Source organism: Cheilinus undulatus, linkage group 1 (genome assembly GCF_018320785.1).
Source record: "Cheilinus undulatus linkage group 1, ASM1832078v1, whole genome shotgun sequence".
Taxonomy (NCBI): domain Eukaryota; kingdom Metazoa; phylum Chordata; class Actinopteri; order Labriformes; family Labridae; genus Cheilinus; species Cheilinus undulatus.
In genome coordinates, this window is record NC_054865.1 from 42,730,701 (window position 1) to 42,753,665 (window position 22,965).

The 22,965-nt window shown below is 38.4% G+C and overlaps 1 protein-coding gene across 4 annotated transcripts in view; it reads right to left on the reverse strand.

Moving 5' to 3' along the window:
• Positions 1-22,965, reverse strand: part of LOC121507470 (protein diaphanous homolog 3-like) — a 275,220-nt gene that overhangs the window by 134,168 nt on the left and 118,087 nt on the right. For all 4 annotated transcript variants that reach the window (XM_041784019.1, XM_041783949.1, XM_041784028.1 and 1 more), the window contains 4 exons: positions 21,505-21,599; positions 15,942-16,043; positions 9,400-9,639; positions 6,036-6,165 (listed from right to left, as the gene is read on the reverse strand). In XM_041784019.1, the coding sequence (XP_041639953.1) occupies positions 6,036-6,165; positions 9,400-9,639; positions 15,942-16,043; positions 21,505-21,599 (567 nt within the window). The remainder of the gene's footprint in view (positions 1-6,035; positions 6,166-9,399; positions 9,640-15,941; positions 16,044-21,504; positions 21,600-22,965) is intronic.

Below are 22,965 nucleotides of genomic sequence, written 5' to 3' on the forward strand. Positions count from 1 at the left end.
TCGTTATTGCTACCTCTATCCAACCCTGTTTTCATGCTAAAGTAAGCCCTTCAGTTAGCGTCTACCAATGTAACACAGCCTTTTAGTGTGTCTTCAGGCCTCCTGAATGGCTGTCAGAGATGATGAAGAGGAAACCACTCAAGAGCGTGGTTTACAAAGACAAAATAGGATTTGTGTGTCTGATCACTAGATATGGCGAGATTAGACACTTAGTGTATGCATCTTATTCTAAAGCAGAAACAGAGAAAGACGGTAGAAGGAAAGAATGTTAAATATATATGCAAATATATACACAGCTAGAGGTATATGGAGTAAGGAGGTGGACCGAGATTGAAGAGAGATCCAAGGATTGTGCTTTCTATTGATCTCACCCTTGTACTTATGAGTCGAGGCCAAGGGCTTGTGGACATGCAGCACAGTGGGGAGAAATGAAACACTGAACAGGAGCATCGTTATCCACAGATTATTAAAGCACCAACAAAACCTAGAGGGGTCCTCACGAGGAAGAGTCCAAACAATAAAGCCACACATTTTATCCTCACTCTGTTTTATCCTCCTCACCCTTTCCTTCACTCCCACCTGCTGAGAATGGAGCAGCGGGTAAAATCTTCTTTGGAGCGGCAAGAAACATGCTGTGACAGAAGAACTGCACAGAAATATACTGTTGCAAATACACACATGGACAGACAGTACGCGGACTGCTTGCTTCCTCCTGAGAGTTGCCAAAGGCAATATGAACAAAAAAAAAAAATAAAAATGACAGAGTCTCCTCTGACCACCCAGTCTGTCCCTGCCTGCCTCTGACCTTTACCATTCTCTAGATGCACTGGCCTAACTCAATTTGTGAGCGTTTGTCTGTACATGTGGCTTTGTGCACGTCCGTGAATCAAATTAGTTCCGTCATTTTTTGTTGAACCGTCACAAAGACTTTAACAACTTGTAAATGGTCTATTTTTCCTCTTCCAAGCACAACCTGAAATATTCTTCTGAAAAATAAACCTATAACTCTTGTGGATGTGCCACAGCAGAAGATTAATGTTAGTATCAAACAGCAGTGCAGATGAGCACAGTGTAGCATGGATCAAACAATAAGCTGGTAAAATAGCTGTAACAATGCATGTTTACAGAATCAACAAGCTTCTAATCCCAGAATAATCCCCAGAGAACAACAAAAGTAGAAAGGCTCAGGTAAAGCTCAAAGTAAAACAAGAATACAGAATAGAAATGCTGCTTCTCTGTCTGGGGTAAGAGCATTGTCTGGGATAGATGTTCTGTCTATTTAAGCTTTCTTTAACATATTCTTTACATCCTGGCTGAAGCTCTCCCTGCTGTTTAAATGCAGCCAAAACAAGCAGATATGAAAAAGCAACACTACTTTAATCCCTAATAACAACTAGAGCCGGGGTGCAGATGGCCCAGTGGTTTGAAGAGCGCCCTATGTACGAGGGCGGCTGGGTTCTTGTCCTGCCTGTGGCCCTTTCCCACATGTCTCTCCCCAACATCTCTCATCCAGTGGATAGAATTGGAAACAGGGCTGTTTCCAATTCTATCCACTGTCATCTTCTATCAATAAAAGCCCAAAAGGCCCAACAAATCCACCTTTAACAAAAATAAAGAAGAGAGCCTTGTGTGGAACTCTTTTCTCAGTCCCGCTCCTGCCTGGATTACTGACTATTCCCGTCCGCTTCTGCAACAGGTGTGTCGAATCCCGGCCACATCCTGCACAGATTCTGATAATCTATGTTAAACATTCAGAATAACTGGCAGTGTGTTAAATCAAAGGAATGGATGTATAAATATGTTCACTTCAGCACTTCTTGACAAAGCTTTTTCCCTGAACGAACATAAATTCAAAGAAAACAACTGCAACACTCACATCATTGTCGTGCATAACAGCTAGGAGTCTCAGACTGATATAACTCCTGTTATGGCTTAGTTATAGCAATGCGAAATTGATATTTATTAACTTTATTTACACATCATTTATTTCTGAGTCACACAGAGGTGAAATTGCTTCCTGACCTCTGGAAAGTTTGTGTGCCATAAAAACTGCTGCTCACCTCTATCAGCTCTCACAGACAGTGGACTAATGTTTACTCTATTAGCGCCATGCTGTTACCAATGTCATCATTAGATGCTTAATGCAATACAGCCAATTTGCACGGATGGGGTGTCCCCCACCCCCCACCCTCAAATACATGCATAATGGCTGAGCGTCTCAGCGTGCCGGTGTGTATTTGCTGTGATTGGCCTAGGACATAACAAGGGGGAGCACTATAATGTTGTACCATTTGACTTATTTACAAAGTTGTAGAGCATTTACTTTTAATTGTGTTTTAGTGTAAGTTTGAGAGCGAACGCCGTCTCCTCTGGGGCATTGTGGTGAAGTGATTGTGCGGTCCATTTAATCTAGAACTCGGAAATTCCAAGCCGCCAGTCGGTAGGCCTGAGCGATATGGCCTAAAAATCATATCACTGTATTTTTCTTACCTTTGACAGTAACAGTATTACAAAATTTAAGAGATAATGCTTCTCAGTCCAAATTCAAGTGTTATAAACCCCCGTCTCCCCTCAAAACAAGCCTTTGATTACATACTCAATGTATGTCTAAGCGAGCAGAGAAAAAATAAAATGTTTTAAGTCTCTCTATGTTTACTTCTTTCTTTCTGCACTCCAAGTTCCACATTTCGTCTCTCTCCTGTGTTAAGCTGCTAATGACTTGAGCACATTTCCTGATGAGGGTGTTCATCATAAAAGAGTTTCAGAAAAATAACAGCTACTGACTTTTATTTTGAAGAGCTTGACAGAAGTAGTGTGTTAAGCATTGAGTTAACTTAGCTTTGACTCCCGTACCGGCAAGTTATTTAAGATAGTCTACAGCTGCTTCTCTAACTCATTTAACGTTGCACCCTGGATCTTTGACTTACCATGGACTTGAAAAGAAGGCCATGAGTTAAAACAGACAGTTGTTTAAGCCGTTGTAAGATGAATAGTTAAAGCGCTGGGCTCTACACAAACCAAGACCAGCCAAAGCAGAACTTAGCTTGTGTTAAAGCCCCAGGCAGGCTGACAGAGACGGCTCACTGACTTCATTGCAGTACAGGGATCAACCAACTTTAAGAGGAAAGAACACATGTTTTGCTTGCTAACCATGCTTGGTTATAATGGCAAAAGTGGGTGACAGTCAGTTAGTTACCCAACTACACATAATACTAGAGCAAAGCGTGCTAATAACAGAACTCAGCCTGAGCTGTCCACCACAAATCACTCGTTCCACCAGTTGCGGGAGTGGATATGCCTCACAGTGCAGCGTAGGCATTGAAACTGGTGATGATAGTGTTGCAAAAATCCATACTGTGGCAGAAATTTTACCGGTGATGGTATTAATACCGGTTTACACCCACCACTACCAGTCGGACATATTATCAAAAATGTGCCCTGAACTCGGAATTCCAACTGAGAAAGTCAGTGCAAAGCCCAGTATCTCCAGTAACAAATTCCTAGAAAATGGAAGGCATTTAACTTGATGCAACTTCATCCCCAGCTAAGACATCCAAGATAAATAGAACGCAGCATGAGCTATGTGTTGTAGGGGGCAAACTGAAGGCAAAGGTGAAACTATTTGTAGAAAATCTGTGCATATGTATGATTTTTTCATAGCAGCAGTACACTCAAGAATTATTCTGAGAGGTATCAAGACTGATTGGAGCAAAGTTGTGGCGTGTAAATCGACACAGACGGACAGACAGGCAGGCACATAGCTAATTATAGTAGTAAGATAAAACACAACATATAATCTCTTTTTTTATTTGGACATTACCTGTGTGTTGATGTGCTGTGAACTTTAATCTAATCTCTCTTCCATAATTACTCTTCAGGCAAAAGTCGAATGTTTTGTGTTTCTTGAAATAACACAAAATGTGGTTCTTGGAATGAGCAGTTTATATGGCACGACAGCCAGCTCATTATCTTTTCATTAGGCTCACCTTTCCAATCATTTACCACAGTCAGTAGCCACACGGTGAAGATTGTTTATGTAAAGTGATAACGGTTAATGGCCATCATTAAGGGTTTTAAGTATTTAAAATATTATTCAGACTTGAGCTCACAGTTGCTCCAAATAACACATTGAACTGAAGATGACATTAAAAGCTTTCTTCATTTAGCTCAAAGCTAAACAGGCTGACTCTTTGTGAGTTCAGAGAGAAAGGTTCACACAGAGCTGCATAAGTGAGAGGAAATTAAATTACCTTGTTTGTATTCCTATCATCTCCCTAAAAGAAAAATACAGCTATTTTTATTAACGATTCTGCATTTCTAAGACCAGTAAGCAATGCCCTGCAGTTAAGCCCTGCAAGGTAGGTTGATTTGACAGGGATTGGATGAAATTTCCTGTGCGGTAGGAGAGCTTAAGAACTTAAGTTGAAACCAGTAGGAAACCAGTATAATCACAAGATTATAAAGGCTTCAGATCTTAAAAAAGGAAGGAAGATGCAGTGTTAAAATGACCAAGAATGGACAAGGATTTTGATTATTGGAGACAGAAAATAAAATTCGAGACCTCAAAAAGAGCTCTTACTGGCCCATATGGAACTGCTTTGTTTTATTCTAAACCGACAGGGTGCAAGGTGCAGTTATTTGCACAATGATCACAAAGTTTGCAAACTTTTTTGACGATCCCAAGAGACAGCATCCTGAGATTCAAACAGGTAAGAGACAGACTCCAGTCAGCACTGCAGTCTTCATTACATGACCAGGTATAAGGATGGGTATCGTTTGGTATTTTTTCTGATACACATGCTTGATACTGATACTTTTAATACAGTGCTGGTGCCTGAATCTATGCTTTTGAGAGGAAAAAGTGTGTTGAAAATCAGCAGGAAACAAAAAGCTGTCTGGGTATCGTAAATGAGTCACAGAAACGTCTTCATAAAATGACATTCAAATATGGGATAAGAAAAGGAAAACAGTGTAAATTAACTTAGAAAACACACATTCCATAATAATTTTCTTGCCTTTCATTTGTGATGGTGGGTTATTAAAACAAAGAATCTATTTCCCTGTGTATTACAGCAAGTACGACAGAGATAGATTTGGTCCTCTTGTTTTAATTGTTACAGTCGATATTATTCTGCTCTCTCAGTGCTCTACCAATTTATTAACAAGTCCCTTTATCTCTCCACATGAGGCCTAACCTGCTGGGATGACAGCAACAACACCAGTGTCTTTTTTTACATAGGGAGGCAGTGAGATCTGGACGTCATTGGTCGTTGTTCAAAAATGTTTTAGACCGTATATTCAGTGATTTACTTGCGTAATGTACATAAAACATGCATGCAACTCAAAGTGATCCTGCAGCTCTCTGCCTCTCTGTCAGAGTGCAGCAGGCAGGTGTATGACATGATTGTCAAATAATAAACAATTTCCCTTTTATGAATAAAAACCAAGATTATATCAAATTAAAATAAGACAACTTCTTCACTACATGACCATGCATGTCAGAAATTAATCTCATTTTGGGTTATCTTTAAGTAAGTCCATGTTGTTACCCTGACTGGACTATATGTAATATAATATCGCACAGGGACAGGCAACATGTATAAAGCTAAAGCTGTATGAACTCTGCTTATAATCCACACTTAGAAATAAACGTTACTGGCTAAATCAAAATTCTATTGTGGTGAATGCAGGACAATAAAAAGTGTTAGATGCTTGAAATTTCTCTGGAGAAGACCTCCAGACCCCCTTTACCTGGAGGTGCTAACTATGAAATGTGAAATATTTAACTCTTTCATGCATTGGCCAACAGGTTGTTGCTGAAGGAAAACAAAAAACATAAAAAAAACTCAGAATTTGTGCATTTCAAAAGATATTTATGAGAAATAAGTTTGTTCATCTGTCTGTCAATAACTTAAAAATTAGCCTTAAAAATCACAATGAAAAGAATTGTGATAAAATCACCCACTCCTAGATTTACCTTATGTGGCGTTACGAGAGTCAGTGTAGGCTTGTGTGTGTGTGAAAGTATGTTGTACCTCTGCTGGCTCGGTCCACATGCTCCAGGTCTTCAACAAACTTGATCACATCTGGAAATTCCTCCTCACACACTTGTGCCAAGAAGTGAAGTAATGTTGTCTTTTGGTCTGCTGACTTTGTGTCCTTAAGCTATAAAACACAAATACACAAAGGCATAAGATGAAATACAACACACCTACGACAATAAAAGATACATTTTGTTTCTGGACATTTTATCTCAATCTATAAATGAACAGATCTGAAACAGAGTGATTACATAGTTTAAAGGTGATTATTGCAAATAGCAACAGTCTAACTGAGTTTTTCGTACAACCAATGATCTAAACTTTAAGAACAAAGGGAAAGAACATGTATAAAATTGTACATATATCACGCCAAAATCCCCTCATCTCAAAGTCCAATAGCAATGATATTCTAAAATCCTTTTTGCTGCATAAACAGGTCAATCTGTAATTACAGTTTATCCTTTTACCCTTACATTTCTTTAAAGGAAGACAGAGTGCCGGAGAATTAAAAATAAAACACTTATTTTGTTCTCCAGAAGGACTCTAGTTGCAAACCTTCAAGAATAGTGTCAATTTAATTGCAAAACATGTAGTTTTGCACAAACTTAACAGCCTGGAGACCTTCCATGTAATCCTTGTTCATATTATCAGGGTACCATTTTTTTTTTTTATGTTACTGGCCCCTTGTTCATCAACATTTTTGGTGTTCATGACTGAGAAAAGACAGACATGGCAGCAGAAAGTGAATGTGGACCACAGTCTGTGCCTCTGTCTTATGTAGCAGAATGAATAAAAGAGTCCCAGCTTTATTGAATATTTCAATTAAATCACTGCAACTGCATTCAACTGCAGATAAAAAAAGATATAATACAGATAAAAGGGTCACTATTAAACTGGAAATACAGATTTCTCTTTTTTGTTATCCGCTTTTTACTGCCAAAAGTGGTACAAAAATTCTTTGCTAAAAACCCACTTGTATATTGGAAAAAAACAAAAAGGTGCAATTTTATTTCAATTGGACTCTTGTTGCTTCAGCAGAGAATTAACAATAGATTTTTCTATAACCACATCTGCTGGGTGAATCCTGACAAAGAAAAGCGTCCTTCATTCAGCTATTGTAGGGCCATTCAACAACTTTATAAATGCTCTCTGTTAACAGCTCCACAGAGGATTTCATGCTTCGTACTCATGCAGCAGACTCACATTTACAATGTGATGACCTATTCTGCGCTTTGTGCACCCTCCCCCACACCAGACATACACATTTTTCAATTTTCTCTGATAAATTTCCATCATTGCTCTTTTACAGTCTAATTCCAAGATGTCTCTCAGTACTCCCTCCAAACATCCCTCCTGTGGAGAACATTGCTGTGTATCTCTCTAGGTGATCTATTGGTAGACAGCAGTGTACTCAGCCCCGCTGGGTTTAATCATGTTTGTATTATCTCCTCTAATCAAACATTCTCATCTCTCTTTTCATTTTTGTTTTCCTATTTTTTATAAAAGCTTCAAGTGCTCGCTCACAAAAGGTTCCCCTCTCTGAATTTAGATGGATGGTAATCATAGTTGACAATGTAAACATTTTGCTTTTCCAGTCAGGCTGGGTGCAATTTTCCTGTGCTGTGGAGTGTGCCATGGAATTAAGCTGTCAAACTCAGGGGGACAGGCACGGAGGCGATGTCTTCCTGTGAATATCCTGCCTCTGACATCGACTCGCACCTTTACTCCTCATCGCACAAGCACAAAGATAACGACACACTTAAAGTACAGGATTACAAATGTGCCACACACAAAGCCTACTCCTTCAGAGACGTTTATTAATTGATTATGTTATTGTCACGCTAATGAAAGTAATCCATCATGTATGTATGAATCCATGTTTGTGTATGCACATATACCCTGGTGTTTATATGAGCATAAGCACCCAAGTCTAACAGGGCAGAGAGGTGGCAGTGATTAATGGCTGCAGTGGTTGTTACTGTGGAAACTGCAGCGAATGTGCCAACAGCTGTAATGTAACCACCGGAGTCTCCTACCCCAGGATTGCACTCTGTTCTCAGCATCACTATCATAGAGGAAAACTTACTGTTCTGTCCTCCTGCCATAATAATTCCAGAGGTATAGATATTTGCTGTGCCTGTAGTCCTGCAGGGTGTGAAAACTTTCAAAGAGGTGCTAGCCGTAGCCTCAGTTATCTATTCCAAGCAGGAGAATGAGAATAAAGTACTCCCTGGGTTTGCCTGCTTTGATAGATGCCAGAAGATAGAGAGGGGAGAAAAAAACTTGTCTTGTGGGGCTGATAGTGTTCAGTCAAATGAAATAGTTTCAAACAAAATGTCTAATCACAGCAGCCACTTCAGATCCCTTCTCTGATAGGGCTCAGCGGATGTAACATCAAAAAATTACCCCAATATGACATACAAATGCACAAAGACTAACATTCCTATGAAATATGCAGCAATGCAAGTTCTGACACTACAACAACTACAGAGAAAGACATACACACTCAATATATAAATGTGTGCACACACAATTCATTCTGAAATGATCTCTTTAAGCTAATCAAATATGTCCTATAAACTGTGAAAAATATAGTGTCTTGTATTTGATATTCAGTTTTCCCTGTGATGTTAAGTGTTTTCATTCATGTCTCAGATATAGCTGCTACATTTGGACAGTTGTTTTGAATTTGTATAATTGTTTTTGTGATCTTTTGCCTATTCAAGTCAAACTGTTTACACATCTTTAAAGTGGAGTTGAGATGTTTTCAATTCATTTTTTTAGTTTGGTTATTTTTATGGCTAATGTAGTCTAGCTAATCATACTGAGATATGTGATATAATCTTATAATATAATAATAATATAATAATAGTGATATAAATTATAGCCCATATTGCCCAGCTCTATTTAAGATAATATCAGTACTTAATAAAGACATAACATATAAAAAAGGAGTAGCCATTTGTTTTATTCATATAGACAATCCAGTGCGAAAATTCTAATTATTTCACATATAAAATAAAAATTAAAAAATAGACCAATTCACTAATCTATTTTGTTTATTTTTCTGCACATCTAGGGCAATTCCATCTACACCTATCAGTATTTTGCATCTATTCATTGCTTCCACAATGTCTGTGTACCTCCCCTCTTTAACTAAAGAAACCAAACAAGAGAGGCTTAAAGCAGATTTTGGCCTGTGCTGGTAAAAAAAAAAAAAGGGTATTGTTATAATTTAGTGCCTCATTGATTTAAGCTGTCCATAGTATCCATGTAGGGAGCTATTACTGCACCTCTGTATGATGTAATACTTTATGTCTGTGAGCAGTTGATAGTGAGGTCAGCATTTCAACCATACCTTGCAAAGCGAACTAAGGTCAAAACCGTATGACTGAGCATTTCGAGAGCCTGCGTTCATGTAGTTCCCAAGCAGCAGCACCAGCTCCAGCAAGCGGCCGAAGGAGCGGCTCTTCCTGACCTCGTCACAGGCGGCATTGACGGCCAGAATGTCTGGACGCAGGTTGTTTATCTGCTCCTCAAACTGCAGCCGGAAGAGGATGTGGCTGAGGCGAGGACGCAACCGCTTCACACTGCTCATCTGGGAAAGGAGAACAGAAATGGAGAAACGAGGATGAATGAAATAAAAAAAGAGGACTAATGTGAAAGTGGATAAAGAGGGTGAGAAGAAAATCAGGGGTATGGAAAATTATATCAAAGAGAGAACAAAGTCAGAGAACATCTTTAAACTTTAAATAGCTACGATCACACTTTTTGCACACACAATCGGCCCATCTAATTTAAAAGATATTTATGCAGCCAGCATGCTGTAAAAGTGTTGCTAGGCAGTAGTAATAGATGCTGGCAGTGATTTGATTTGGGACCCAGGTCTGGTAAGTTAATTGCAGAGTTAGTGTCCATATAGGGCACAGAGTAGAGGGGGTGGAATATACAATAGGCTGCCTTGGATTACCACTCTCACACAATTAGAGAAAATTGGAAAATATTGCACTGGGCCCAGGGCTTGGCCACAACAGTGACTGTGTACGTGTGCGGGGTGGCAGGGAGGGGCGTAGGTTCCAATTGTCTGTTTCACACAACAGCTGGCTGTGTGGTTTGATGTCCTCCATCAAGGGTTTAATTATAGCTACTGTAATGTTATCAAATGACTATTTCAGTCAGTGAGTGAGTGTGCATATGCTGGTGTGTGCGTGAACTGTGTGTTTTTGTACAAGAGAAAGGGGGAGCGAGGAAAACCAGGACATGAGAGGAATATGATAAAATTAGAAAACAGCAATGTGTACAAAAAGTAAACATAATGCAGACACTGAGTGACAAATAATGTGAACATAATACTGTCTTGGAAAGAGGGATACATAATAAGAGGAAAAAGAAAGAAAGAAACATGAGTTACTGCATAGAGGATGTGTGCTGCTCTTTACAATGAAGGCTATAGAAATTAATGGAAAATTTGAGATGTTTAAGGCTCCTAGGAGTAGCTTTTTGAGTTTGTTGAACTGGCGCCCCCTGTGGACAAAGTGTTGAACCGTATCTTTTTACTGATCTCAGCCTATGCATATAAGTAATGCTTCCTCACAAAAAATTCTCTCTGCTGTCCTTAACCGGCAAACATGTCATGTTTAGTTACTATTTCCTGTAGAAATGTTGAGAGTAAAAGCCTGGTTCCAAAAAAGTTGGGGCATTTTGTAAAATGTGAGTACAGAATACTGTTATTTTCTGATCTCCAATTGAATGCAGCCACAAAATACAATATTCAGCGTTGAAACTAAAGGTAGACCAATTATTGGCCTGGCTTATAATTACGATGATATTTAGAATTTGCCAATTATAGTATCAGTATTTTATTTAACAGATAATTGATAGTTAATTATCCCGTATAAAACACACCCCGACTGGCTACATGTCACTTGAATACTAGCCAATCAATACTTAGGGTGAATCCCATTTCTACCCCTTAGCCCTTATCTTAGCCCTACCCCTTGGTTTTGCGCGTTCACGTCGGGTGAAGTGGTGTCCCAATTCTCTTTTGAATCGAGGGGTAGGGCTAAGGGCCAAGGGCTACATAGCCCTTGAAACGAAGATTTTTCAGGACCACACTTGAAACCAAGGGGTATGATCAATTTCCCCTCTATGCACTGTGTTCAATTGTGAAATGGCACAACAGATTACGATGGAGGCGCATAAATGAAAAAATATTTTCGGCAAAATGATTATAGAAAAGACAACAATTTTGTTTTCTCATATATTCAATCTTTAGCCACTGAGGATTGAAGTTTATTGTATTTTTGGTGTCCACACATGTAAACGAGGGTTGTTAATTGTATAAATAAGTGGAGAAGATCAACGCAGTATGACGCAGTATGTTTTTCTTTAAAACATAAAAGATACGTGGGTCTGTTGAACTTTACTTTTGAATGTCTCCGTGTAAACACATACAGCCAGTGCCGTCTTCTTCTACTACTCACTTGCATTATCTAGTATTGACAATATAAGTAGCTCACAGGTCTAAACATTACCTTGGTGCCGCCTGGTGGCTTGGCATATTAACTACTCCTATCACTACACTGCAATCAAGTGGCGTCTCGTTTCTTCAGGGAAGTTTTTCACCCCTTCCCTTACCACTCTGTTTCAAGGGGCAAGGGGAAGGGGTAGACGAAGGGGAAGGGCTAAGGGGTAGAAATGGGATTCACCCTTAATCCTCCATCTCCTGTATCCTGTATACCTGTTTCTACTGTGCCATTTCTCATGCTGATGGCATAGAGCTATATTGCTTTTACTTCATTTTTTCGATCATGCAATTTTACTTTTGCCATATCAAGCACATTTTGTACATCATAATAAATGTTTATTGTATCCAAATATTGGTTATATGTTTCACAGACTATTAATACTTAGTATTTGCCCTGAAAAACTGATACTGGTTGTCCTCTGGTTTAAATTGATTCACTTTATTGTTGTTTTGGACATGTACAAACATTCTGAATTTAATACCTACACACCCACCAAAATAGATGGGACACCATGCCGCCTTAAGTAGTTAACCCTACAATCCAGCAGAGGACACTCACAGTGACAATTATGTGATCTCTTGACCTCAGTTAATAAAGACAGTTGATGCAGAAAGTTTTACAAAGATGGAGGATGTTGAAATTAGGCTAATGAGTGGACATTAACAACATCTAAACACTCTAGAAGCACAGTGTGGAAATATTTTGTATTCTACACCATGGATGGTAAAACAAAAAAACAGGGGTGCAATTCAGGAGATGCAAACGTGCACAAAAGAGACTTCTCTCTGACAACGGCTTTGGCTGGGAGACATAGTGCGCACTCGATGACTGGCAGTTGTTCTGGGGTCTTTGGACACATCTCTCACTAGTTTTCTTTCTCTTCCTACCTCTGCCAGGCTTGGTCTGTACTCTGTGGCTCTCGTTGAATTTCTAGATTATACTTCTCACTCCAGTTCTTGACACTTGGAAATGCTGTAATAACTGCTCTGTCCTGGCTTGTGAGCATCAACAAATCTTTTTCTCAAGTCTAAATTGATTTCTTTTGATTTTGGCATGGTGCCTTCTTAAGTGGCAGCTCAAACCCTTTCTGAAGCTTCTATACTGTCTGTAAACTGGGAAATAATCCATGGTTTTAACTTCATTTTACAAACTTTGAGCATTGCAAAGTTAAGGCACATCATTGACTAACTGTGATTTTTGCTATGGCTCAACTAAAAATCCAGTTCTAAAGGGGGTTAATAATTTTGACCCTGGCAGTTTTTGGTTTTAAAGGTTTATTTTTGGGCATTTTGTGCCTTTATTTTGATAGAGGAGAGGATAGTGGATAGAGTTGGAAACAGGGAGGAGGGCAGGGAGAGACATGCAGTGGGGGGCCTCAGGCCGGGTTTGGGCCCGAGCCGCCCGCGTGCATGGAGCACGCACCTTATCCATTCTGCCACCTGCGCCCCAGTTTTTGGTTTTAGTTCAATAATTTTGTTTCTGTGTGCAAAGTAAAATAATGTAATCATCAAAAAAAAAAAAAAAAAAAAAAAAACTGATTTTTGGAAAAGCTGTGATAAAGAACTATCCACTCTGTTTAACAGCACTTGAGAAATACTTGAGAAAAACTGAAACTTTTATGGGGGGGCTAATAATTCTTTCCTCAGGTGTATGCATTCCTAACAAAAAATAATGTATATGAGTTTGAACCTTAAATATCCTGTAATTGTGCTGTTTCCAATTATAAGGGTTGAAAAGAATTTACAAATCCCCGTATTCTGTTTTAATTTACATAATGCATAACGTCTTGACTTTTTTGAAAAAGGGGTTCATAAAAAAGATGTTTCTACAAAATGCTGTTAATCCCCTTGTCTGACACCTACGCCTTGGCAATGGTTTCAGGCACTAAAGGTTACAGTGTTGTCAATCTTGTCATTGATGGTCTTGCTGGCGTTTTTAGGTCACAAACAGCCATGGGTACTAATTTCAGTCTGTCTAATGACCTTTAAAAAACTCCTCACAGAAGCTTAAAGGCAGCATTAACAAACTAGAAGACGAGAACTAATGTAACTGAAGGAGCAGTGTAGAGGATGGTTCTGCTGACACACTTTGGATCTCTATAATCCTATCTAAAGTGTGAGAAGTGAATTTAAAATCACACACCATACAGTGAAGAAAAGATTAATGTGGGTAAATATTTTGGCAACTTGTAATAGATGTCTCAGTGGAGTGTCAACAATAATTACAGTCCAAGATGAAAGACTTAAACCCAAAGATGAGGTGTGGGACTACAGCTGAAGCAGCAGGATGCACATGCTCCTAAACAGAAACATGTTTATGTATTTTAAGGACTAAAATTATGTTTTTAAGTAACACTTACAGTGTGGAGCTGACTACTGTAAACACATAACTGAAATTAATATTCAGTAGGAAGAGGAAAAGCTGTGCTTGCCTTTTGACTTCCTGAAGCCAGGAAACAGTTAACTTATTAATGTAGCTGCACAAAGACCCAATTAAAGGACTACATTACCCTCTTGTCCAAGGCACTGTGAGGGTTTCTTTTACAATGCTATCACATCTGTTCATTAGAAGACACACTACAACTGCACACTTCCACACAAGGTAGTTCAAATCAAGTGCGAGAGTGGCAGGCATGAAAAAAGGAGAGATAAAATGCATGTGTTTGCACATTGGTAAATTAAAAATTCCCTTTGAACCTGAGCTTTTCTGATAGGTGAAAGCAAACAGGCCTCATTGGGCCCACACACGCACAGCAGTGAAACAACATTATATAAGCAGGCTCTGCTTTGTTCTATTTCTCCCTGATGAACTATACACAACAGCTGAGCATGCTTGATTTTTTATCTCTCCCCTCAATCAACCGTTCAGTCACTGCTTTTTTCAATCAGCGTTAAGGCTCGGCTTCAAGGTGGGTTCAAAACAGGTGGGTGCACAGGGCAGAGGCATGAGATTATCATGTTTTTGTCAGCTGCTCCCTGGCAAGGTAAACCAGAAAGTGCTACACTCGCCAAAGCTCCTTTGAAAAGTCTTTATGAAAATGATGCCGACATAATTAGGCAGCCGTGGTGCTCTTTAATGTGCATAAATTAGTGTTGCAGTCCACAGGTGTCCTGTCTTTCCTCTTAAGGCTTAAAAAGATAGAGTTAAAAAAAGCTTAGGATTAAGATATTCATATTGAAGTGCCTCGTGTATGCGTGTTTGTGTGTGTGTGTTTTTAAAGGAAAGTAAGGGATATCATGCAAATAAAAGACAAGCTTCCATTACCACAACATTAAAACAGGAATGAGCCAGCTTTATAAAACTGTGCACTGGGATGGAAAGTAACCAAGAACATTTACCCACATTATTGTAATTGAATAGCTTTTTGTGTCTTTTAAAGTTGTTATTAAAAACACTTATTTTACTTAGACCTGAGCATATTTTGGATCAAGTATTGAGCAACACTTTATTTTAAAGGGCCATTATTACCTTGTAATTTTATAGTAACACATGGTAATTATCTAGTAATTTGCCAAGCATAAGGTGTTAATTACCTTGTAATTAGTTGGTATTTAATCAAGTAATAACTTGCAAATGTGGAATATTAAATATTAAGTATTTACCTAATAATAATAATGTATCAATAATCAATTAACTCCTTGTAAAATATTGGTAATTATATGGTAATTAGGTGGCATTTTAGTCCAACCCAAAATCCTAACCCAAACCTTACCAGTAGTCCATATTTTTAAACAAGATGTAATGGGGTTTTCAGCAACAATATTGTGTCTTTAAGGAGAGTCTTTAGTGTTTCTTAACATCCACAGTCCTCAAGACTGCTGCTGTGTTGCAAGAGAATGATTCCACATCTCAACCCAAAACAGCTGTTGCATTTAACTTAGGTTAGGGCACACCTTAATAAACAACCTAGCTGGAGATTCATATTCTGTTTTTGTTTCTGCCCTTAAGAGAGGATCATAATTAGCTGCACATAGGTAACAAAGTAGCATCTCAGTACTCAATACTTGGAGTAAACTTTGAATGAATTACTTTTTCCTTCTACTAGAGTAGGTCTACTTTTACTTTTACTTCAGTCAGTCTTTACGGAAGTAACGACTTTCACTTCAGTATGATAGTCTTGTTGTTCTTCCTTCTCTGCTGTGCATATATGTTACTCTGTTGTGTTCATTTACAGACAGCATGCTCTCATAGCAGATACGTGAGAGGGTGTGACACTGAAGGTCGTTCATCTACTTTTTAAAAACAACAGAGATAAGTCGTTTTGTTACACTTTAAACTGTGAATGCATTTAAGATTCATAGCCATCTGGTGGATAGTTAGAAGTTTTGTGTGTTGTGTGTTCGAGTGAGAGTGTTTGTGCAGTCATACTCACCACAACCCCGAACTGCTCAGGTTCTGACAAATTTGCGTACTCATTTTTATACTTGGCCAAGGCGTTAAGCTGTTCCTGCTCAGGTAGGTGTTTCACAAGGTTCTGAAAAGGGGAGAGAAGCAGCATGATGAGAATCAACAAAGAAGAGAAAACATTGTGCTATCTAAGAATAGTCTCATGATATTTACTTTATGTAGTGGTGACTGACACTATCTTATTAATCATACATGGCAAAACTCATATTCATGTTTCAATTGCTATACATTTAAAAGAAAAGTACTGTCTCAAAGTGACATTAAGCTCTTTACAGCAGGTGGACTGGCTGTATCTGAGTTTAAACCTTAATGTGGTTTCCCACAGTCCATGCCTGAAGAGAGATTTGGTGTTTTCTGTGAATTTCATTCAAAATGAGCCTCAGGACTCTGACTCTAATCTAGCCTACTGCTGTTCTATTTGCAGTGTGTTTTGGTTTCAGTTTCAGCTGTGACGCTGAGCTTCACTAAAAATAATAATCTGCAACTCGCAATAAAATGTATTTTATTATCAAACATAGACTACAACCTCAGGGCTTTATATGTGTGTAGACAATTGAAAGTGAAAATGTGATTAGGTTATTTAAACAGCCAAGAGGAATAAGTGAAAAATAATTAAAGCCAGTGTGATTGCATTGCCTTTCATTTGAATTTAACTTCCATCTCAACAAATGCTGCGACTGTGTGGTAAATATGTCAGTCTGATGCTTTTAAAGTGGGTTGAAAATCTGTCCCTGAAGCCTCGAGTAAAAACAAATATTGCCTTTTCCATTACATTAGTTTTTATTGATGCAGTGTAATGGAATTTGCCTTAATGACAATTAATTATTTTGCGTTGTAATGAACAAATATTGATCAAATAAACAGTTAAAAATGTACATAAGTAGACTAGGTTGGTTTGTTTGTTTTAATGCTGCCAACCCACACCCGCACTGATTAATTACATATGATTTATCTTAAGATCCTGTAATTTACTGTCGTATTTCCTGAACATCAGCTACACTAACTCTGGACCATAAACTTTCTGCATCGGTAGAGACATCTTAATGCTATAATCTTACACTTTTGGCTTAAAATGTATAAGATCATAGTATAAAGACAAACAACACTAAAGGCTTACATTGGATTTATTAAAGCCTTTGCTTCCACTCATTAAGATCAAGGTAATTCCTTATTTGTCAGACTGCCTAGGAGGTCAGTTTAAGAACTCCAGCTTGTAGAGTACAGCTGCCAGTGTACTTACAATGACTAACAAACTGGAGCACTTTTCCCTTTTTGAGACTCTCTGCACTAGTTACCTGTGTCCTTCAGAAATGATTTAAAAGTTTCATGGCTTGTTTGTTCCCTTCCTACACTGCTGACCTTCTGGAGACAGATGGTTGGAGGACCTTTGCTACTGGGATTAAAAACATCTCTCACAGCTTCCCATTGAAATCAAGTGAGCATTGTCAGTGTCCTTCAAAAAGAAATTCTTAGAAAATGCTGTCAATCAGTTTCAAATTTATCTGTTAACATTATTTGTTCCAAAAGCAATACATATTCATAATTCAGTCATTAAACATTTAATGTTCTCATTTAGGCATCCATTTTTTTTATCAATTTATCTTAAGGTTTCTGTTTATACTGACATTCAAACTGACCAGCAGCCTTGGCTTGTAAGACACCAGATACTCCTCAGTTCATACAGCAGTTCAAGTGGATGTTTACGCCACATGTAACGAAATTCCTTGGAGACATTCCGGGGATATTGCTGTTTTGAAACTAGAACTGACACACATAGAAAGTCTGAAAACATAATGCCTCTGGCCACAGCTATCACCTGCACTAAGGCAAAATAAAATACCTAAAAAAAAAAATATGAAATTGTTGTCCAAAACATCAAAACTGGCAGTAAAGAGTGCAGTTAAAATAACTCAAGGGACAATACCATCAATACTGAGCTAGAACTTGACTACAAGGAAAACTGGGTCTCATCCTAGATATCAGGATTGCTATTTGTGCAGTAAAAAACAACTAAGACAGTGTCACCATTACATAGTTTGTGCAAAAATGAACAATAACAATATTATATATGTACAGTGCTTAACAAATTTATTAGACCACCTGTCATAAAAACAAGAAAACAAAAATTTTAGAAATCTTTCAAAACCTGTTTAAAACTAAAAATGTTATTGTTATTTATTTGGCAAATAACAAACTGAAACAACTAAATAGTCCTTTTTCACACATAATAACCAAAAAACTTCATATTTTGTATGGCCTCCTTTGGCCTTGATAACAGCTTGCATTCTTGCTGACATTGTTTTTATGTACTTTTCCACAGTCTCTTTGGTTATTGAATTCCAAATAGTTTCTAGCTGTTCCCACAGACTTGCTTTAGATTAAACATTTGTGCCGTCAATCTTTGAATCTACTAAATCCCAAATGTGTTCAATAGGATTCAAATTAGGACTTTGACTTGGCCAGTCCATTAGTTCCAGTACTCCAGATTCCTTTTCCTTGGTCAAATAATCTCTGCAGAGCTTTAAAGTATGCTTGGGGTCATTGTCTTGCTGGTGTATGAACCTATGACCAATCAGATTTAGTCCAGAAGGGATTCCATGATGCACTAAGATGTTGTGGTAGACATTCTCGTTCCTGATACCATCGATTTTCACTCATTTGCCCACGCCGTATCCACAAATGGAACCTCATACCATAATGGAATCTCCACCGTGTTTCACTGTGGGTGCAATGCATCTGGCATCAAAACCTTCTCCAGCTTTTCTGCGGACATAAACACGACAACACTGACCGAAGAGTTCAAACTTGGACTCGTCCGTCCAGAGTACATTCTTCCAGTCATTAACAGTCCAGTGTTTATGCTCCCTGCTCCATCTGAGGCGTTTCTGGATGTTTGCAGGCCTCAATAATGGCTTCTTAGAAGCTATTCTTCCCTTTAAGTCTTGTTCCGTCAGGTGTCTGCTTATGGTCACTCTGGAGACTTTCTCAGACTCTGATCTAGAAGCATTCATCACTGTCTGAAGATCAGCAGTGGTCTTCCTTCTGTCTCTAGTACTTAAAATCTTGAGGTGTCTGACATCTGCTTCAGTGAACCTTTCTTTCCTGCCTCTTTCTTGGCGCATTTTGTAAGTACCAGTCTCGGCAGTTGACTCCAAAGCATACTTGACCACACTGTGAGAACACTTTATGTCTTTCCCTGTTTGTCTCAGAGACCATCCAGCATCATGTAGTGCTTTAATGCAGACTCTTTCATTCTCAGTGAGCTCTCCATATTTTACCATTTCAAACAGGAATGAGGAATTTCAAACTGAATTCACCTTTTTCTATCCAAATTTGAGCCGCCTCACTGTACTTCTCTGAGAAGTCAGAAATCAATCAAGCATAACATTCAAGCACTAAAACTCATTCTTCTGTTCAGGAATGCAAGTAAATAACTATAATTTGACATATTAATCAAGAAATAATAATGTGCTTTACTATTTTTGTCAGTTTTTTTGTAAATCAGTAAATTTGAAAATTCATGGATAACAATAATAATTATATTTTAGCATTAAAAATATAATTTCGGTCTAAGCGCTTCTACATATTGGTGTATCAACAATTGCAGAAACATAAAAAATGATTCCGGTAATTACCAATGCTGTTAATTTAGGGAAGCTATGGCATAAACCTCACTTTGGGTGGTGGTCTAATAAATTTGCCAAGCACTGTATATATATTTGTCTATGCAATCTTGTCTATTTTTAGGGCTGTCAGCTATAATGCATTAATAATGAGTGGGTTAATGCATTTTTTCTTAAATCACATTCATCGCAAGCTTCTTTGTTCCTTTCAGTACACTTTGGTTCAGTAATGTCAGCAACCTCCTGCAGCCACAGTGATGTGAAATGAGTACATCACTTTGCCTTAAAGTCTCATTTCACTTTCAAAACCCCACAGGAAACTCAGTAGACAAGTCAAAAGTCATCTAGTCATCTAGTATCCAAATAGGAAGTCAATTACCTTTAGCTAAATACAGAACAAAATAAAAAATGCACCAAAAACAATCTGAAATGCAAATCATGGAATTTTTAAATTAGATTAAAAAAAAAAAGAAAGATTAATCGTGTCTTAGGATTGGACAGTTTTTCAATCCTCTCTTACCTTTCCAGAATTTTACCGGTGTTACCAGCAGGTGTTCAAAAATTACACAACACAGGTACTTGTTGGTGTGTACGCGCAAGCAAAACTAGCAGAGCACATGTCTCTGCCAGTGTTCCATTAAATGAAAAATGCTTCGTGTTCTTTGAGTTGTGGTCTTGATTACTTTAAGCTAGCGATTGCTCTGTGACATGTCTGTCTGTTAACAGATTTTTTTTACATATTAATTAACTTATTCACAACATTTAAGTGTTAAGACCCATCACAGATGAGGTATGCGATGTCAGTTCATGACATCTCCAGTCATAAGATGGGACTGGTTCAGTCCAGTCCAGTTTGACAGAGCGAGTCTGAACAGACACTCATGTACATCTATAATTTTGTTTATTTTGTATTATTATGATGCAAGTATTTTTTCATAAATGGCCGACATTAACCTTCCAAAGCAGATGGATACGCCCGTTTCCGTGTTTCTTCTCAAGTATGCAGAAGAACATCTCTGAACACAGCACATCAAACCTTGAAACAAATGGGCAACAGCATGGTCAGGCAGCCACTTCTGTCAGTTAAGAACAGGAAAAGGAGGCTGCCTACAAACCCATGCTCACAAAATGTACTAATAGAAGACTGGAAAAACAACGCCAAATCTGCTGAGTCTCAATTTCTACTGCTACATTCAAATGGCAGGGTCAGAATTAGAATAAATACATGAACTCCTGCCAGAGCACCAACAACCATGGCCTGTTTAAAGTCACCACCTTTCCTCCCGTATCTGATGCTTGGTTTGAACTTCAACAGATTTTCTCGACCACGTCCACATACCTTAAGGCATTGGCTGCAGCAATCAGAATAAGTAGCTGTACCTAATAAAGTGATCAGTGAGTGCAGAGCTGAGGACATAAAACCAAACTGTGGAAAGAGTAGTCCTAAAGTTTTAAAGCAGATACAAAAAAGGACAAGCAGAAATAAATAAATAAATAAATAACTTTTTAAAGAGGCTCCTGAACATCAGCTTAGCACTTATTTATTTTTTACCACAGATTTCATGCACTTAACAACTGCTTCAACATCTGCTGTACTGTAGGCTTTACAGATGTCTGATTTTTCCGCCTCAGGCTACATGCAGATTCTAGACCAACAACTAATCAACACCATGGTAAAGTCTGAACTGACCATCTGAGCATGAGAACGTACGTGCTAAAAATAGACATCCAGCCAAGAGAAAAAAAGTTTCACAAAGTGGGATGAGTTGTTAACAATGTTCCTCCCATCCAAGAGCAGAAAAGTTCACATCCAAGTTTGAGTTGAAGGTGGTCAGTCCAAGAAAGTCTTTTAAATGTCAGATAAGTAACCCAAGTTCTTAACACTGGCACTGCTTCATGACCTACCTGGATCATAGGTTCTGTGAGCTGCTCCTCATCCACCTCCACAATCATCCGACGGATTTCATGATAAGGCATACGGAAAGAGCCCAGGAAAATAGCTGCATAGAAACAAAAGAGATGCAGATATGCTGCTGTAAATAAAAAGAAACAAGACACTTACACACAGTGTTGTTGCAATTTCTGAAAACCAGTCGGGCAAATCAATTAAAGGAAAAAGCACACATAAAAATTAGGGGAAAGAGACACAGCCCAAGGACATGAGAAGGCATGAAGTTGGAACCAGAGGGACATAAAATTCAAGTCAGCCAGACATAAAAACAGTTTTCTGAAACAGTGATTTGAAAAATTACACTGGTTTAGCAAATGTGAGATACCGAAGCAAGTGGTATCACCAGGGACTGAATGGCAAATGTCTTGTCAGGATAAGTCATTAGTCAGGCCAGTGGAACCATCAAGAAAGCTCTGACAGTTACAAAAAGTGAGGCCAGACTAGAATATCAAAAATGATGAGGGAAAAACTGAAGCAAAATGAGTGTCTTTTAATATTCCATTGTACTTATGAGAAATGTGTACGGCTAAACACTCAGAAAAATGACCAATTGTATAAACTTTTCTCACTGCATGGATTTAAAGGTCTGACTGACTCACTAATATCTTTTCTTGTGCTGAAGTACTTATAGAAATGTGGTAAGTTATGCAATTTTAAAAGCTAAAATTAAACCCTAACACATTAGAGCTCATTATGAGGAACACATTTGTGCTTCATCTTAATAGTGACTGTATCAATCAAGCAGCAGAACTTAAAAACATAAACTGACATAATCAGAGTCTTTCCCTCCTATGGCAAAGACGCATAAAACATAAACCACCTACTCTCCTTTTGTCTCTCCTTGCACTGCTTTATAATTTCTGCTGCATGATTTATCACTGTTACAGGGCTGATTAGTCTCATTTTCTTTTAATATGTGAAACAAAGGTCACAGCTCTCCTTGATATAAGCCAATGAGGTGCTAAGATCTGGGAGTGCTTAAGAGATCAGCTGGATCCTGATTACAGTCTGGTGCTTTTAAAACAGTCTTGGAAAGGGAGAGAACAAAAAAGACCAAAAGGCAGACAGTTCAATGCGATCATACATAGAAGCATTTACCTCCTGTTTCCACTCTCCTAAATGAGTGTTTAACATTGTTACTTAGCTGTGTTTGTGTGTTACAACATGAGTCACAGCAAGTAGAGGCCGCGTTCACAATTCATGTGTTGACTTGCTTTAATTGCCAACACATTCCCTGCCAAAATTCTCTATTGGGGCCACTTTATAAAGTAAGAGGAACATAAACAAGAAAGTCGAAGTGACTTTAGTGAGATAGAGAGGAAAAGTGAGCGCCGCACTTAGAGTGAGCAGCTGTGAAGGCTTGAACGTAACGTGGAGATGTATGGGGGTGTGTAAATCTAGTCCTTGGGAGGAGG